Consider the following 19,962-nt stretch of genomic DNA (forward strand, 5'->3'; position numbering starts at 1 on the left):
AAACACAATATAGACCTCGATGAATGAAATATTTCAGCTGAAAATCTTTATTTATTAGACAGAGGAATGTGTTTAGAGCAAAATAACCTAAGAATGATCAATGGAAATCAAAATCATTAGCCCATTAAGGTCTGGATTCAGAATCATACTCAAAATCAAAGTGGAAAATGAGAACATAGGCTGATCCAACTTCTGTGGAAATTCCTCAAGACGATTCAAAATGAGGCTCAGTAGTGTGTGTGGCCTCCACGTGCCTGTATGCACTCCCTACAACGTCTGGGCATGCTCCTGATGAGACGACGGATGGTCTCCTGAGGGATCTCCTCCCAGACCTGGATCAGGGCATCGGTCAACTCCTGGACAGTCTGTGGTGCGACATCGCGTTGGCGGATGGTACGAGAAATGATGTCCCAGAGGTGCTCGATTGGATTCAGGTCTGGGGAACGTGCAGGCCAGTCCATAGCATCAATGCCCTCGACATACAGGAACTGCTGACACACTCTGGCCACATGAGGACGAGCATTGTCATGCATGAGCAGGAACCCAGGGCCCACTGCACCAGCATATGGTCTGACAATGGGTCCGAGGATCTCATCCCGGTACCTAATGGCAGTCATGGTACCTCTGGCTAGCACGTAGAGGTCTGTGCGGCCCTCCAAGGATATGCCTCCCCAGACCATCACTGACCCACCGCCAAACCGGTCATGCTGGAGGATGTTGCAGGCAGCAGAACGTTCTCCACAGCATCTCCAGACTCTCTCACGTCTGTCACATGTGTTCAGTGTGAACCTGCTCTCATCTGTGAAGAGCACAGGGCGCCAATGGCGAATCTGCCAACCAAGATGTTCTCTGGAAAAGGTCAATCGGGCTGCACGGTGTTGGGCTGTGAGCACAGGCCCTAATTGTGGACATCGGACCCTCATACCATCCTCATGCATTCTGTTTCTCATTGTTTGAGCAGAAACCTGCACAGTAGTGGCCTGTTGAAAGTCGTTTTGTAGGGCTCCGGCAGTGCTCCTCCTGTTCCTCCTTGCACAAAGGACCAGATAGCGGTCCTGCTGCGGGGTTGTTGTCCTCCTGCGGCCCCCTCCACGTCTCCTGGTGTACTGGCCTGTCTCCTGGTACCTCCTCCATGCTCTGGACACTGTGCTGGGAGACACATCAAATCTTCTTGCCACAGCACGCATTGATGTGCCATCCTGGATGAGCTGCACTACCTGAGCAACTTCTGTAGGTTGCAGATACCGCCTCATGCCACCTCTAGTGGTGAGGGCACTAGCAAAATGAAAAACTAACCAAAGATCGGCCAGAAAAGATGAGGACAGGCAAATGGCCTGTGGCCACCACCTGCAAATCCATTCCTTTTATAGGGGTTGTCTTGCAAATTGTCTAATTTCCACCTGGTGGAAATTAGACAATTTACCAACAGGTGAAATTGATTCACAAATCAGTGTTGCTTCTTAACTGGACAGGTTGATATCTCAAAAGTGTGATTGACTTGGAGCTACATTGCATTGCTTATGTGTTCCCTTTATTTTTTTGAGCAGTGTAGTTGACACCATATCTAAAGCCGCGGGATGTAAGCTCTTCTGCTATTGTGTGTGGTTTCTTGCACTGGGCAATTCTGCATGCGACTTTGTATGATGCCATTAATGCGTTGTTGTTCACTGATGCAGTTTTTACAAAGCAATGTTCCTACTGACAGTATGCACCAAGTTTTCTCTGAAAGAACTTGAGTGGCTTATTGACGTGACTGAGGCTTAATGTCTCTAAGTGTCTTCTTAATTTGTTTGGTCTCATACTACCAGCTGCCAGAATTTTCAGACATAAAATACACACTGGTCTCTCCTCATCTCCCACCACATCCACTGTGAACCCAAAAGAAAGATAGACATCGTCATATTTTCTTAACTTGGTTTTTGGTTGATTAACATCAGCTAAGCACTTTGTCTTGTTTGTCTCTGAAGCATCGCCTGTCTTTCTTTTTGTCCCTGTCAAATATCTCTCCATTCTGTAAACCTACAGACTCTCTGTCTCATGAAAGCATTTCTTGTTGATTGTTGTGCCGTTAAAAAGATTCCGATGTCAAAACAGTAGTTCTGCACTACACCCCCCCCCCGGTCACACACCCCCCCATCATGCCTCTGTGCCCCCCACGGGGGACGTGCCACACACTTTTGAGAAACATTGTATTACATGATCTTTCACCAGGAGGAATCCCCAATGAGTCTGTCTGGTCTCCAATCTATCTTTTGTCACGAAAACACGGGGAGAAGTGACACAGGAAATGATGCAATACCATGTGCGAGAAAGGATGTTTTTCTCCCAAAATGGATGTCCACCAGAAACAAGCGCTTATAAATTGTTAGTGCACTGGTTTGCAATGATCAAACAAAGAAGAAAGAGAAAAGGAAATGGGTGAAAGAATGGATTGGGATGTGCATACAGTAAGGTTCTATTATCGCTACTTCGTAGTGCTATATTTACATATTGCCCTCTGACCTCGCCTCTGGCGACGCTAGGCTCTGAAATTCACCGCTCATGCGACAGCATCCCCTAAGCCCCGCCCACAACTGCACTTGACATGCGTCACCACATCACTCGTCAGTTTGACTAGAGCCTCCTTCAAGGGAAGACGTGTCGCGCTGAGCTCTGTTGCGGGGTTTTTCTTCATTGCTAGCTAGCTTAGCTATTTTCTCTATTTTGACAATAGTGCGGTTTTCTCCGTCACTATGGCTGGTGTTAACGTCGACGTCGATGTTCTTTTCGCCGAGTTTTATAGTTGTTGCCACAGGAAGAAGGACGCTGGCGATTTCCATCCTTTTGGCAGCGACCATCCTAGCATGGCTCATGTTCGGGAGACTGCAGCTAGCCTAGAGGCGCCACCATGCATGGTGTGCGCTTCATGGCCGCTCAGTCGACGGACGAGCTGGGTTTCACACGCCTTTTCCACTCAGGTTGGTGCCGGTGTGATCGAGATCCCTCCCCGGCCGGGCTCGTTGGTTTCTGTGCTACCTGGGAGCCAGGACCACATGTGCCCGCCGGCGGTTCCGCAGGCTGCTACTCAAGATGGCGGATCTTGCTCCTACCAAGTCCCTGAGGAAGGGTCCGAGGAGGAGGCAAAGTTCGACGACTTTTTCCCTTTTTTTCCTCGAAAGGGCCTTGGCTTCGACGGGGACCACAAGGGTTGCCCCAGTCCATGCCTCGGTGACGCCCGGAATGGATCAGGCGTTCTCTGCCTCAGTGGAGGTGCACAAAGACCCGAAGCACATTCCGCCCCCCCCCCCATCACGGAGTCAATCAAAGCCACATGGCCGGAACCAGAGAAGGTGCGCTCCACTGTTAAAGTGAACACCAAGAGCCACCTGACGGTTGCCGACTGGTCTCCTGCTTCTATGCCGCCCCCCACTGTGGAGAAATTTATTTTTCCCCGGCTCTACCCTGGTAAGCTACGCGAACCGGAGAGCAAGGAGGCGGCGATGAAGATAAAACATCCCTCGCCAGACATAGCGTCCATGGATGACCACGCGCGCCAAATCTGGTTCAGTGTTCTCCGCTCCGCAGCGGCCATCTCCACAGCTGGTCTGGCAGCTGGTCATCTGGCGCGGGCGGTGGACAGTGAGAGCCAGGGGGATGACGACACCGATGCCTCACGCCTGGACGAGGCTTGGAGGGCTTCTCAGATCATCGGCACGTTCCTCCGTGATGCCGCGGTGAACCTGGGTGCGGCTCTGTCCTCCTCAGTCCTGCTGAGGCGCGAGTTCTGGACGAAGGACTGTCGCTTGGAGGACGGGGTCGTTAAGATGATCCGCAAGCTCCCCATCAACACGGACGGCCTTTTCGGTGTGGATGAGCCAGCACTGGAAAAGATCCGTCACGACCTGGCCAACGCGGAGCTGCTGGCTAAGACCTTCAAAGAGAAGGGTCCCGCGCAGCCTCCGGCACGCGCTCAAGGCTCTCCGAAGCCCCAGCCGCAGGGGGGGCGAGGTCGAGCCTCGAAGCGCCGCAAGAACTACGACAAGAGCCAGTCGGCTGGCCCCGCGCCAGCCCCTGGGGCTCACAGTCAGTCCCACCACGCTGGCGGAGGCGGCGCGGGGGGTCCTCAGCCTGACGTGAAGCGGAAGTACGAGCACCAGACCAGGGGTGCCAGCTCGGGAGATCCGCGCCGCCGCTGACGGTGCGCGACAGACCCCCACACCCCCTATTCGAACATTGCAGGTATTGATGTTATGGCCACTGGTGGCAAGGTTTTACCATGCAATGAGGGGAACATGTTGATGAATAAAGATTTCAGTTCTGCATTTTATCCTTCGTGTTCCTCGTCTGTAGATTATTCTACGGTGGGTGGTCTGTCATATAATGTTGGTGATGTCGATGCTACTTTTATTCCACACGCACATGGTGTAGTGAGTAATGTTGTGTCACATGCCACCGGACTCTGCAAGCAAGTCAGAAGAAACGAAGATGTTCCAGATATGGCAACGGGTTCACTAGCTTCACAGGGTGTAGGCTATGTGAATTATACCGCTGAGATCAGTTCTGTTTCAAACCGTACACAAGGTTATGGGTTGTTGAACTCTGTATCTATGCCTGTCTCGGATAATCATGAGCTGTCAGATGGGAATGAAATTAGTTTATCCCATCAGACAGGCGTCCAGAGTTACGCGCTGGGTTTTCCCGTGCGTAAAGCAGGGTTACCGGAGCGCATGACTCGCTGTCTGTGGCCGTCACGCGAAGCCACCTATCTGTGATTAGCGTTGGACTCAGGGAGGATGCTGGCTTCCGTCTCGGAGGAGCGGTGGCAGGGGTTAGAGGACCTTCTTGCCAGTTTTTGCCCCGGGCCGGTCGGTGATAGTAGGTCAACTGCGTCGGCTCCTGGGCATCATGTCCTCTGCTCACCAGGTGGTGCCTCTGGGTCTGCTTTTTATGAGGAGACTCCAGTGTTGGCTTATTCGAGAGGGCCGGTTCCGCCGGCTGCGCCAACGGCACAGGTTAGTGGTCCCGGAGGAGGTGAGCTTGGACCTGGATCACTGGGCAGAGGCCTGCAGATCCAGGGTTGGGGTTCCCCTCGGACCCAGATCGGAGGAGGTGATTCTATTCACGGACGCATCCCTGGGAGGTTGGGGTGCGATCTGTGGCCACAGCACAATCAGAGGAGTATGGCCCGTGAATCATACGCAAATCAACGCGCTGGAGCTGGAGGCAGTGCTGTTGGCGGTGCGTCATTTCGCTCCTCTCCTACGACATCGACACATTCTGGTCAGGTCGGACAGTACCACTACGGTGGCGTATATCAACAGGCAGGGCGGGACGCGGTCGGCTGAGTGCCGTGCGTTAGCCTACGACCTGTGGAGTTGGGTGCATCAGAACGCGCAGTCCATTCGGGCAGTTCATGTGCCTGGCAGCCAGAACGAGGCAGCGGACATCATGTCGCGCGGCAGGCCCAGCTGGGACAACTGGTCCCTCAATCCTCTTATCGTGGAGATGATCTGGGCGAGGTTCGGAGTGGCGCAGGTGGACTTGTTTGCGTCCAAGAGGAACGCCAAATGCGCACGATGGTATTCGCTCTGCCCGAGCGACAACCCGCCTATGGGGGTGAATGCGCTGGGCATCGAGCCGTGGCCACGCGAGCTGCTCTATGCTTTTCCCCCTCTGGGTCTGATACCGGCGGTGGTGGAACGGATCAGATGCACGGGCGCGTCGGTGATCCTGGTGGCTGCCAACAACCCAGGCGCGCCGTGGTTTCCGAACATGGTTTCCATGGTGCGCGCGCCACAGTTCCTCCTCCCGATGTGGCTGGACGCTCTGACGCAGGCAGACGGGATTATCCAACAGGAGCCCCTTCTAGCGGGGTTCCAACTGGCGGCCTGGCTTCTGAGAGGGCCAGGCTGAGAGAGGAGGACTTTGATGAGGCCACGGTGGCCACTATACAAGCCGCGCGCGCTCCGAGCACATCGGCGCAATACGACTCCAAGTGGAGAGTTTTTGCTAGGTGGTGCGTGGGAGAGGGCGTGGAACCTCTGTCTGCATCCTTGGCCCACGTTGCGGGGTTCTTGGAATACAAGAGATCGACTGACAATTTAGCCTACGAAATGATCAAGGGGTACTTGGCAGCGATCTCAGCCTTTATGCCTAGGCTGGGTGGCGACACTGTCTTCTCTCACCCCCGTATGGGGGCGTTCCTCAAGGGGGTGAGGAACAGGCAGGGTGTTCGGAACGACCGCACGGCCACTGTCGGCGTTGTGTTCTGCGCCATTCGAGCCTTTGGAATCGGCTGACGTTAAGTGGCTGTCGGCCAAGGTGGCGCTCCTGCTGGCCCTGGTGTCTTTGGGTAGGGTCAGCGAACTGTGCGCGCTCTCCACGGAGGGCATCGAATTTGCCGCGGACAGTTCAAAGGTGATAGTCTACCCGAATCCGTCGTTTCGTCCGAAACGTCACCGCGCGTTACCAGCGGGTGCCATTGGTGTTGTCGGCCTTTTATCCTTCTCCCTCTTCGGAGGAGGAGAGGAGGCTCCATCTCCTCTGCCCGGTTCGTGCGCTACGGGTTTACCTGGAGCGCACTGGTCCTTTCAGACAAGTGTCCTTGTCTGCTACGGGGCGACGGGCGGGAAAGGAGAGGCGCTGTCTAGCCAGAGGCTTTCTCATTGGATTTGCTCCGGGATCTCCCAAGTCTATGTGGGGGCTGGTACAGAAGTACCCAGGTTTAAAGCGCACTCCACGAGGGGCACAGCTGCTTCGGTGGCTCTCTATGCTGGTGTGGCGATGGAGTCTATTATGTCAACGGCAATGTGGTCTTCGCCACATTCGTTCATTAATCATTACTTAACTGACCAGTCTGCTATGACAGTGACCGGTGCTGTGCTTGGCACAGCGAGGCGCACTGATGCCTAATGCACTCCGGCCATATGCAAGTGTCTCCCGTCGGGAGCGCGGACGTTTGTACATAGTTAATTTAAAAAAAAAAAGACTATATTATATATAGGTTATAGCCTATGTGTATATGTATATGGAAAGTTGGAACGGTTACGTTCCCTTTTCTCTTTTTTCCCGCCCCTTTATGCGAGCCTCCCCTCTACGATATACTAGCCGGCCAAAGGGGGGATTTGAGTACTGGGTGTGAGGTGTTGTTCCCCTTATTGTCCTCAGCGCGGGTGGCAGGCGAGGGGCATTAGTCCGCCGCTACTCCGTAGTTGGGGCAATATGTAAATATAGCACTACGGAGTAGCGATAATAGAACTCCTGGTTCTGTAAAGAACCTAGGTTCTATGAGCTACGGAGTAGTGCTATATTTTCCTGCTCGCCTGCTGAGGTCCCTTGAAGGAGGCTTTGGTGGGTTGAACTGACGAGTGATGTGGTGACGCATGTCAAGTGCAGGTGTGGGCGGGGCTTAGGGGATGCTGTCGCATGAGCGGTGAATTTCAGAGCCTAGCATCGCCAGAGGCGAGGTCAGAGGGCAATATGTAAATATAGCACTACTCCGTAGCTCATAGAACCTAGGTTCTCTACAGAACCAGGAGATTGTTTGTTCTGCAGAGAGATGCATTTTTTCTTGCTATATATGTGTATGTTTCTATATGTTTTTTTCATGTTGTACTGCATTGCTTTTTAAAAACGTTATGTTTTGAAAAGTGCTATACAAATTAGGTTATTACTATTACTGTGGTTCTGTTATTGATTCAACACCTTTGGTACAGAATGTCATGCATAGTTTCAAGATAAAATATACACAAGTTGCATTTTATGATGTAATTGTTTCAATTACATGTTCAAACAGACTACTTTTTGTAAACTTAAGCCCAATTTATGCTCCAAATGTCGGCCAACATAAGAAAATGTGTCGTGTACATGACAGCCCTGGGAGACACAAAAAAGTGTCTCTCATGACGTCAAAATTGTCGAGAGACATCTTTCTGCTAGCCGACATTTGGAGTATAAATTGGGCCTTAGTAGCAAACATTTATTGAAAAGGTAAACATTAATAAATACACACATGTGACACAGTCTAAAAAGCAACAGTTTTTCCACTGTAGCAATTTCACTACAGTGGAAAAATTACAAAAATGAACAACAATCCACCTATATAAAAAAAAGTAAATCAAATACTGATAATGTAAACAAAACTGATTAACTTATTAAGCATTGCTTTTCACTGGCTTTCATTCCGATCATTGGCTGTAGCTCGTTGCTGCCCTCATTGCTGGTCACAACACGTTTCACACTACAGGATTTAGACTCCTCGACCAGTCCAGATACTTATTTAGCCTGCTAGATATCTGGGATACGTCTGTGATGCATCAGTGAACCTCTTGCCTTGCGTCTCTGAACAGTTCACACATAGAGCACATATCACTCAACACCAAATGTTCAAAATGGGATTCCTAGAGAAAGACACTTGCTCATATCGAACACTCAATACCACGGACAATTACTTCTACACTATTTGGCTCTGCCCACCTATTCAAACATTCTGGCCCAACATAATAAACTATTCTCTCTCCTGAGCCACAGTATTCCAGTTTACCCATCGGTGAGTCTTTGAGAGCTCTCCTCGGTCAAAGCACCACTCAAACTCCTGCAACCCATTTTGATTGCTTTAACACTTGCCATGTAAACAGTTCTACTCAGCTGGAAAAGTAGAAACAATCTCACCACATCCCAATGGTTATCCTATCAATAGAGTATAGCTCAATGGAAAGACTAGTGGCTGTCAATCAGATTGACAGCTGATGATTGCTTATGGCATGAAACAGGCTTGTACTGTCTCATAAGGAATTTACTTGACTCACTGGATTTTATATATATATATATGTATATATATACACACAGATACAGGGAAAAAAGTTTTAATACACTGCAGTACAGTCCTGTTTCGTGCCTCGCGCACTCATCAGCTGCACATCTCTCGGGGTTTAGCAGCTGATGAGTGCGAGACGCACGAAACAGGCCTGTACTGCAATGTATTAAAACTTTTTTTTCCTGTATCTGTATTGATATTCTGCTTCTCATTATTTGAGCACTTATAACAACACCATTGACGGTTTCGGGGAAAAAAACACTATACATATATATATATATATATATATATATATATATATATATATATATATATATATATATCAAGTTGCATTTTATATAGCGCTTTTCTAACTGCAACAGCCACTCAAAGCGCTTTACAATTAAGGACCACTGTACCTGCTTCTCAGTGTTGTCTATTACCTGTAACAGAGCAGATGCTCCTCCCCCTCAGGCAGGGGGGGCAGTTCTGGAGGAGTAATAAACACTGTGTGCTCGCTGCGCTGTGATTCGTCGATCTCTATCAGTCTGGTCTCCTCTGCCCTATCACTGTCCACCTGTAGGGAGGAGCAAACAAAAATGAGCCACGATATTCGGACAGTGTCACCACAGTCAGAACAGATAGCGATTTTAAAATGTCGCGGCTGATGCATAAGGCGGGGGGTGGGGGTCATCTCCTGAGTCCTGAGCCGATTCACCTTTTACTTAGTCCCACAATAGTTGAATCAGTTCATCTGGACACAAGGTTTAGTGGAAGAAATGTTTCATCACTTGTCTAAGTGTGCTTACAAACAGCACAGTTACATAACAACCGAAACCAGTGTAACGGGGGCAGTCCTATGCTGTTCTATGCTGGTCAGCCTGCTGCACGCCCGTCACTCTCATCATTAGCTCTGCGTTGTGTTCTATTTTCGGTGGGGTCCCAGGTGTTGTGGGGGGCCCTCAGTCTCTCATCATCATCATCATCATCATCATGATCAAGGAAGGAGGGGGGACACACAGGAGTCTATTTGGCCCACCTTGCCATTTATTTTGGTTTCAAACCCTTCGACAAACGTCCAGTCCTCCAGCGGGAGCGGTGTTTCTTACGGACGTGGGGGTCGAAGTTCAACCACTGCCCGGACTTCACTCGTGTGCATTAGAAGGAGAAACCGTCCACGGGACTCCGATGTAAGAAAGGATAAACAAGTATTTTATCCCACAGCTTGCAGTATCTTCTTACAGGGATACTCAAGGTTACGTTCTCCTCAACCAGCAAAACTGTCCTACCGTAAGAAACACGCGTGGCTCGGCTCGATCGCTGCTTGAGACTCCTCCCACAAAACAAAAAATGGCCTCTCCCGCGTTCCCTCTTCCGTGTACCCACAAGACCTCTCTCTTAAAGCGACAGTACACGTATATGACGGTCGTTGTAAAACATACATAAAAGTAAATAATGACATAAAATAAAATGTAGTAAACACAAATAACAGCACACAGACAGGATTTGGTGATATTTCATACTCAAACAAAATAAAAAAAAAACATTAATTTTAACCTGGTTACATTCACCCCTCCTGAAATTCACCAACATCCTGACAGCAGGATAAAAAGAGAAAGAGGAAAGGAAAAGCCCATCACTGACTACTGGCACAAGTGAAAAGAAGGACCTAGTCCTCCAGTCAACTTAGGAGCTACCTCGGTTACGAGGTTCAGAAAATAATGAGGTTGATCAAGTCTCAGTATTCCCCTAGATCAATGTGACGCCTGATACGCCACACCATGCACTTGGTCCAAAACAACCCTGTCTGATAGACACCTAATAACTCACATTAAACTAGTTTGAATGACTCCAACCTCCATCAAAGTTCAAACCCTCACACTCCGTAGAAATGGCATCTGAGCCATAGATTCTATTAACCTGTTCACTGACCTCACCACCCTCCCTGTGCGTGTCCTAACCCGACCATCGCTCTCTACTTGTGTGCGTGAGACAGTGCGAGCTGCAACATCTGTATCGAGTGAGTGTGGTGCTTCTGTGTGCGAATCAGTGTGAGATATAACACCAACATCGAGTGAGTGTGATGCCTCTATGTGTGGTGCATGTGTGTTGTGTGGTGCGTGTGTGTTGGGTGGAGTCTGAGCAGTGGCCCCCACAGGACTGACTACCAGACTAGACGGAATGAACTCTTCCGCTTCTGCCCACTCAGGTCTAGGCGAGTCTCCAAGTGATGAGACTGCTAGTCCCACTGCATCCCCTGAAACCGTCAGGCCATCTGCACTGTCCTCCTCATCGGACTCTGCGCAGTCAAGCAACTGACTGGTTGTACTGGACTCCTCACCCTGATCTAACTCAGGAAGGGGCAAGAAGTTGACCTCCAACAAACGGTTCCTGTGCACCACCCTGGTGTGCCCCTCTGCATCCTGAATCTTGTAGACTTGGATATTGGGGTTGACACCGACAACCGTGTACACTCCGTTCTCCCATTTGTCAGCCAACTTTCTCTTCCCTCGCTCACTCTGGTTCGCAACCAAAACACGATCCCCGACAGACAGGACAGTGCCCTTGGCGTGCCTGTTGTACTGTCGTGCCTGATGCTGCTGCTCAGTCGTGGAGTGCTTCTGAGTGATCTCCATTGAACTCCTTAGACAGGAAAGCAGAGAGTGAGCATAAGAGTCATAGTCAACAACGTGAGGATCATGCAAAACCTGCCTGAACATAACATCCACCGGCAGTCTTGGGACACGCCCATACATCAGGAAGAAAGGCGCATAACCCGTGGTCTCGTGAACAGTGGCATTGTACGCGAGCGTGAGAGAATGGATCTGCTGAGGCCACTGTTGCTTCTGCTGAAGCGGAAGGGAACGGAGCATATTCCCCATCGTGCGATTAAAACGCTCTGTCCCGCCATTACCCATAGGATGGTAGGCCGTCGTGTGGGACTTCGCTACACCCGCCAACTTGAGAAGCTCTGCAATCAGGTTGCTCTCAAAGTTTGTGCCCTGGTCAGAATGTATTCTCTCCGGAAACCCGTAAACACAGAATACATGATCCCAGAGTTTCTTGGCGACCTGCTTCGCTGTCTGATTGGTGCAGGGGAACGCGTGAGCAAGCTTAGTGAAGTGTTCAGTAACCACTAAGACATCGACTGACCGCTGCTTACTGTCCTCAGCGGACCAGAAATCCATACACACAAGCTGCATCGGTGTGGAAGTTTTAATGCTCTCCAGGGGCACGCAAGCAGCTGGCTCTGGGGTCTTCCCAAACACACATCTCCGACAGCATCTGACATATGCTCTGATATCCCTCTCCATGTCAGGCCAATAAAAACGCTGCCTTGCAAGAGAGAGAGTACGGTCCTGGCCCTGATGACCAGCGTGATCGTGGATGCCAGACAGTGCCTTGTCTTTCAGACTCAGAGGTAAAACATACTGAGACCTCCTCTGCTTGGACACTGGGTCCTTTGTCACCCTGTACAAAACACCATCATTGACTTCCAACTTCTCCCACTGTTTCAACAGCCTGAGGACCTTCTGGTCAGCACCATGCCTCTCACGTCTCGATGGCCGCTTCCGAACAGCGACAAAGGGCAACACCTTGGAGATGCAGGGGTCCTGCTCCTGACTCAACCTGAGCTCCTCGGTGGATAACATTGGCAGTGTATCCTGACCACCCGACAGATGCTGAACGTGCTGGACCAAACTGAGTGCTGTGAATACTGATGCATCAGGCCAGTCACATTTGGCTTGACAAAAAGCCCTGACCTCAGCTGCATCACAAGCAAACCCAGATCGCGCACTACTCACTGTTTGGGACTGGCAACTGAGTCTGAAAACATCCTGCACAGAGTCCCCCTCAACCCCGTTGGCTTCCTGAACAAGGGCCGGGTAGGGCTCCCTAAGTAGCCTCTGACTGACGGGCTTGGAAAAAGGGTCGCGACTCAAGGCATCCACCACCACGTTTTTCTTCCCTGGCAGGTGTTTGAGATCGAAAGTGTAAGACGCCAACTTAGACACCCAGCGGATCTCACACGCGTCAAGCTTCGGCTTCGTTAGGAGATAAGTCAGCGGATTATTATCTGTCCAAACGGTGAAGCTTTGACCCTTCAGCCAGTGGCTGAACTTTTCACAAACACTCCACTTCAGCGCCATGAACTCCAGTCTATGAGCTGGATACTTCCGCTGTGAGGCACTGAGGGACTTGCTTGCAAACCAACAGGTCTGGCCTTGGACTCTCCTCGGGGCACTTGAGACAGCACCACACCGAGTCCGTCCAAAGACGCATCGACCGACAAAATGAAAGACACCTCAAAGTCTGGATGGGCAAGCACCACACACTCCAGTAACATCGTCTTCAACAGATCAAATGCTTCCCCACATTCCACCGTCCACTCTGCGGAGGTAAGCTTACGGAAGCTGCCATGGGGCTTCTTATCCTTAGCCGACCTCTCCCTCCTCTTTTGTCCAGCTGTAAGGGCGAACAGGGGCTTAGCCACGGAGGAGCAGTTCGGGAGGAAATGCTGGTAGTAAAATACCATACCAAGGAAAGATTTGATCCTACGAACAGAAGGCGTGCACCCATCACCTTCCATGAGATCCTGCACTGTCATGTTGGAGATGACCTCTACTTTGGAGGGATCGACAGACACACCTCCGCCATCAACCACGTGGCCCAAAAACCGCACCCGCTTCTGCAGCAGATGACACTTTTTCGGAGCCAGTTTCAAGTTGTTCTCCCTCAACCTCTGAAACACAGTGCGGAGCCTCGACAGAGCCTCAACCTCTGACGGCGCGAAGATAAGAAGATCATCAAGATAGCACAAAAGCTTCGTGAAGTTCAGATCCCCAAAGATCCCAATCATCATTCTCATGAAGGCTGCAGGGCTATTACAAAGGCCCTGTGGCATGCGATTGTATTCATGCAACCCAAGGGGAGTCGTGAAAGCAGTGTACTTCTTGTCATCTTCATGCATTGGGATGTTGAAGAAGCCAGAGGTGAGGTCCATCGTACTAAAGAGGCAGTTACCACCCAGCGCGGCAAGACAGTCCGACTGGTGTGGCAAGGGATGAGCGTCTTTCAAGGTCCGAGCATTCAGCCATCTGAAATCAGTGCAGATCCGAAGCCCGCCATCCTTCTTCCATACCATAACCAGCGGTGAAGCATATACGCTCGAGGACTTCCGGATAATCCCTTTCTCCTCCATATCAGTGAGAACCTGTCTCAACTTCTGATAGTGGGCTGGGGGAGCCCTCCTGTAGGGCAAGCGAAAGGGGCGCTCATCCACCAGATGGATGCGGTGTGTGTATCCTGTGACCTCGCCACAGTCCAGAGAGTCCCTGGAGAAGATGTCATGGTACTCGGTGAGCAGCTGAGTGAGCTGGGATTTGCATGCCTCACTAACCTGACAGGAGCTGAGGTCAATGTCACTGAGTCCGAGCTCTGACAAACTCCTAGCCGGCTGGACAGGGGGACAGGCACTACCTGTGGCGTTGGACTCATGCCTCCCCACAACTGATTGCAGTCCCTGGAAAACATTAAAGTCCTCAATCGCCAAGCATGGAAACACATCAGCCAACTTGCAGTTCCTTTTCAGCGTGATGGCTTTGTCAGATGGATTGACAACAGTCATGGGTACCCACCTATCACCCCAGAGCGGTGTGACAAGTCGACCTATGAGGACACCGCGTGGCATGGCCTTGGAGTCTGTCGGCTCCACAACAACAGTGCTTCCAGCTGACATAGGCACCTTAGCAGGAAGTCTGCCCCAGACTAAGTGCTCGTGCCTCGGTAAGAGTGTCACAGCCTGGGTGAGCTTAACAGTACCTATCTTCTCAGGAACTGCACCACCCCTCCAGCGCTCTACATTCGTGAACATGGACAAGAACTGTTCAACGTCAGGACTAGACGGATGTTCCTGTCTGGACGCGATGTCCCAGTACTCAGTACCACTCTTGAGTACATGGGCCACATGTTTAATGACGTTTGTGCCGACTATCAGATCATCATGCTGACCGGGCACGACCAGAGTGGGTATGACAAAGGAAACACCATAAAGCTGCATGTTGAGGTCATAAAAACCATCAGGCCTAGTCTCCAGACCACCGCAGCCAATCAAGACAATGTTCTCTTCAGGCTGCTGCTTCTCAGGTAAAACACCCCCAGAGCGGAGCTTCTCTACTGCATTTTCACTGATACTGCATGACATAGAGCCAGTATCCAACATGCCATTAAGCTGCACACTCTGGTTGACAAGAACAGGAGCATAGAACAAGTCACTGAAAGCCTGAATCCTCTGTGTCACCTGAATGACCATACGCGAACCCTGAGGTGCTTTGGCACACTTGTCTTCATACAAGTGAGCCAGGTCGGAGACATCAGTGAGGGATGCATCTACTTTACCCACACCATCCCTCTCTAGGTGTGGGTTTGGTAGTTTAACGGACGAGACTGATGACCAGCTCTTCCACCAGGCTGAGAACGGAGCTGGTTGGGCGGCTGAGGGTGAGGACAGTCCCTCTTCCAATGACCAGGAGACAAACAGTTTATACATCGGTTCTCCCGGCTGCAGTGGGAAAATGTGGAGTGATCCAGAGACTTACAAACCCTGCACAACCGCTGCGGTGCGTCTGGCACCTGCCCTGCGGCGCTAGCTGGAGGTTGAGTCTGCGTCGGTGTCCGGACTGCAGCGCTAACTGGAACCTGAGTCTGCATTTTGACCAAACGGTCTAGCAAGCTCACCAAACTCCTCATATAATCATCACCGCCAGAGACAGGTGCAGGAGACGGTGTAGGAGACCTTACACAAAATGGTATAGGAGATGACGCATGAGCCGGGACGGGAGATGGCACCACCGGCACGGTCGTGTTCAAGTCGGGAGCCACGTCGACTACAGGGACATGAACCTGTGAATGGAACCTACGCTCTACCGCGCCTGCTTCACGTTGTCCACCTGCAGCAACACGGGACTTCCTCTCCAGCATGTGCTCATCAAGCCTCTCTTGGATCTCGCTAGCAGACCATTTCCCTGCGGACTTGAACTTAAAAACATTGGCAAGAGACTGATCTGGACAGTGTTTGATAAACATCATGCTTACCTCGTGGCTTGGCTCTTCAATACTACGGCCTTGCCGCTTCAAGCATTCGTCAGCCACCTCCACTGTCTTATTAAGCCTAATCCAATACTCCATAGCGTCCTCACCTGGCTTGGGCAGCGTACTGTAAAAGTCCGCCAGGGGCATGCTCGAGTATGTGAGGTCACTAAAGTGTTGCTTCAGTACATCAAAAATAATGTGGGGGTTCGCTATGTGGTCGACAGATGTGTTGCGCAGCTTTATCCTCACCACGTCCCCTGCTTTCCCCATAAGCTTAGCTAGAATCTCATGTGACTGCTCACTAACTGGAATGGCTCGCTTCCTCAAATACAAAGTCATAAGGCTCTCCCACTCATGAACTGTAAACTTATCAGAGCTATCGCCCGTGAAAATAGGAGGCTCCCTAGTGTCTGTCTGCATTACTACTCTAACACTAGGCACTGTCTCCGAACGCTGTTCAGCAGACTTAGCACTGTCTGTGTGTGTGTTTCTAAGCATTTGTGTTTCCTGCAGCTTAGCAGTGATTGACTCTCCTATCTTCTCTGCCAACTGAGTAATGAGCATGGCTAACTCACCCACTGGCTGCTTGCTGTTACCCAGCACAGCCCCTTCGCTGATACCTGGCCTGGCCCGTTCTACGTAGCGTGTGGAGGTGAACTGAGGAGTGCCAAATGTGGTCAGGTCTCTAGGTCCTGGTGCTCTGGTGTCTGGTTCCCCGCCCTCTAAGAGCTACCCGAAACTCCTACCTACACCTAGCCGTAAACCCCCACCCACATCTAACTGGTACCCCCTCTCCATAGCACACTGGCGATCCAAAAGATCCTGATCAGCAATGTTACCCCCACCTACGTACGAACCACCATCTGCCATGTTCCCACCTCTAACACTCAGATAAAATAAAAAATAAAATAAAAAAGTGAAAAGCTCAATTCATTTAAATAATTGAATCTAGAAATCACTAAGAGATTGAAACAATCACACACAATCAACAAATTCACCAATAGATTAATCACATATGCACATATCCAGTAGTTTACATCAATAGATTATTCACACGAGTCCTTCAATCACATCAACATGAACCTTTTTTCCTTTTTTTTTTCGTGTGTTTTTCTTCCTTCAGTATATACAAATGTCCTGTTCACAAGCTCAGTCCATGGTAACCACAGCTATGACTGTCCAGTGTCCACACAGCTCAACTCCAGTCCACTGTAACGTGAGTGTACAGTCTATAGAAATACCTGAGGACGTCTGGGGCTTGATGACGACATCAGCCCCCCGCGGCGAGCAACTGATGTCGCTCTCAGGATCCAGGAGGGTCACAGCACCAATGTAACGGGGGCAGTCCTATGCTGTTCTATGCTGGTCAGCCTGCTGCACGCCCGTTACTCTCATCATTAGCTCTGCGTTGTGTTCTATTTTCGGTGGGGTCCCAGGTGTTGTGGGGGGCCCTCAGTCTCTCATCATCATCATCATCATGATCAAGGAAGAAGGGGGGACACACAGGAGTCTATTTGGCCCACCTTGCCATTTATTTTGGTTTCAAACCCTTCGACAAACGTCCAGTCCTCCAGCGGGAGCGGTGTTTCTTACGGACGTGGGGGTCGAAGTTCAACCACTGCCCGGACTTCACTCGTGTGCATTAGAAGGAGAAACCGTCCACGGGACTCCGATGTAAGAAAGGATAAACAAGTATTTTATCCCACAGCTTGCAGTATCTTCTTACAGGGATACTCAAGGTTACGTTCTCCTCAACCAGCAAAACTGTCCTACCGTAAGAAACACGCGTGGCTCGGCTCGATCGCTGCTTGAGACTCCTCCCACAAAACAAAAAATGGCCTCTCCCGCGTTCCCTCTTCCGTGTACCCACAAGACCTCTCTCTTAAAGCGACAGTACACGTATATGACGGTCGTTGTAAAACATACATAAAAGTAAATAATGACATAAAATAAAATGTAGTAAACACAAATAACAGCACACAGACAGGATTTGGTGATATTTCATACTCAAACAAAATAAAATAAAAACATTAATTTTAACCTGGTTACACCAGCCATCCACCACCGGTTTCATATGCAAACTGTCCCGACCATTTCTTTTCTCCCACTTTTCTGGGATTTCTATACCTGGACTATTGAGTATGCATCAAGATAAATTTTATTTATCTTAAAAGACTTTTCATGCAGACATAATCACAGCACACAGTGCAAACAATTCAAGGCTCTGACTGCAGATCTTTAATAGGATCTGTCGTCAGATCCTTAACAGCAACAAAATCTCAGCAATGAAAGGGGAATTTGTGGAGTCTAACAACAGATCAATAGGCTGCCTGTTTGCCAAGTGTGGCTGTGCCAATGTTTCTATTTTGTGTTTACCGGTACTCCATAATAAATGCCCGAGTCAATACTTATCCACAGTGTGATGCTACCCATTTATTTGCCATTGTTTCTTCAAATAATAAAATGACAAACTGTTGTAATATAAACTTAGACAACAGCAAAAAATAAAAAAACAAGACAAAAAAACAGCAGCACTAAATCAATATATGTACAGTGCATCCAGAAAGTATTCACACCCCTTCACTTTCCCAACATTTTGTTATGTTACAGCCTTATTCCGAAATGGACTTTTTTTCTCATCAATCTACACACAATACCCCATAAAGACAACGTGAAAAAAGGTTTTGTTGAAATTTTTGCAAATTTATTAAAAATAAAAAACTGAAATATTGCATGGACATAAGTATTCACACCCTTTGCTATGACACTCAAAATTGAGCTCAGGTTCATCCTGTTTCCACTGATCATCCTTGAGAAGTTTCTACGTCTTGATTGGAGTGCACCTGTAGTAAATTCAATTGATCGGATATGATTTGGAAAGGCACTCACCTGTCTATATAAGGTCCCACTGTTGACAGTGCATGTCAGAGCAGAAACCAAGCCATGAAGTCAAAGGAATGTCTGTGGACCTCCGAGACAGGATTGTATCGAGGCACAGATCTGGGGAAGGGTACAAAAAATTTTCTACAGTTTTGAAGGTCCCAAAGAGCACAGTGGTCTCCATCATTCGTAAATGGAAGAAGTTTGGATCCACCAGGACTCTTCCTAGAGCTGGCCGCCCAGCCAAACTGAGCAATCGGGGGAGAAGGGCCTTGGTCAGGGAGGTGACCAAGAACCCAATGGTCACTCTGACAGAGCTCCAGCGTTCCTCTTTGGAGATGGGAGAACCTTCCAGAAGGACAACCATCTCTGCAGCACTCCACCAATCAGGCCTTTATGGTAGAGTGGCCAGACGGAAGCCTCTGCTCAGTAAAAGGCACATAACAGCCCGCTTGGAGTTTGCCAGAAAGCACCTAAAGGACTCTCAGACCATGAGAAACAAGATTCTCTGGTCTGATGAAACCAAGATTCAACTCTTTGGCCCGAATGCCAAACGTCACGTCTGGAGGAAACCAGGCACCTCTCATCACCTTGCTAATACCATCCCTACAGTGAAGCATGGTGGTGGCAGCATCATGCTGTGGGGATGTTCTTCAGTGGCAGGAACTGGGAGACTAGTCAGGATCGAGGGAAAGATGAATGGAGCAAAGTACAGAGAGATCCTTGATGAAAACCTGCTCCAGAGCACTCAGGACCTCAGACTGGGGCGAAGGTTTACCTTTCAACACGACAACGACCCTAAGCACACAGCCAAGACAACAAAGGAGTGGCTTTGGGACAAGTCTGTGAATGTCCTTAAGTGGCCCAGCCAGAGCCCAGACTTCAACCCCATTGAACACCTCTGGAAAGACCTGAAAATAGCTGTGCAGTGACGCTCCCCATCTAACCTTACAGAGCTCAAGAGGATCTGCAGAGAAGAATGGGAGAAATACCCCAAATATAGGTGTGCCAAGCTTGTAGCTTCGTACCCAAAAAGACTTGAGGCTGTAATCGCTGCCAAGGGTGCCTCAACCAAGTACAGAGTAAAGGGTGTGAATACTTATGTACATGCAATATTTCAGTTTTTTATTTCTAATAAATTTGCAAAAATTTCTACAAAACCTTTTTTGCTTTGTCATTATGGGGTATTGTGTGTAGATTGATGAGAAAAAAAAGGG

The 19,962-nt window shown here is 49.7% G+C and overlaps 1 protein-coding gene across 1 annotated transcript in view; it reads right to left on the reverse strand.

The window, feature by feature from the left end:
- Positions 1-19,962, reverse strand: part of LOC130111955 (C-myc promoter-binding protein-like) — a 109,821-nt gene that overhangs the window by 40,991 nt on the left and 48,868 nt on the right. Inside the window, exon 16 of the mRNA XM_056279262.1 lies at positions 9,217-9,350. Within this exon, the coding sequence (XP_056135237.1) occupies positions 9,217-9,350 (134 nt within the window). The remainder of the gene's footprint in view (positions 1-9,216; positions 9,351-19,962) is intronic.

This window comes from Lampris incognitus, chromosome 4 (assembly GCF_029633865.1).
Source record: "Lampris incognitus isolate fLamInc1 chromosome 4, fLamInc1.hap2, whole genome shotgun sequence".
NCBI lineage: Eukaryota > Metazoa > Chordata > Actinopteri > Lampriformes > Lampridae > Lampris > Lampris incognitus.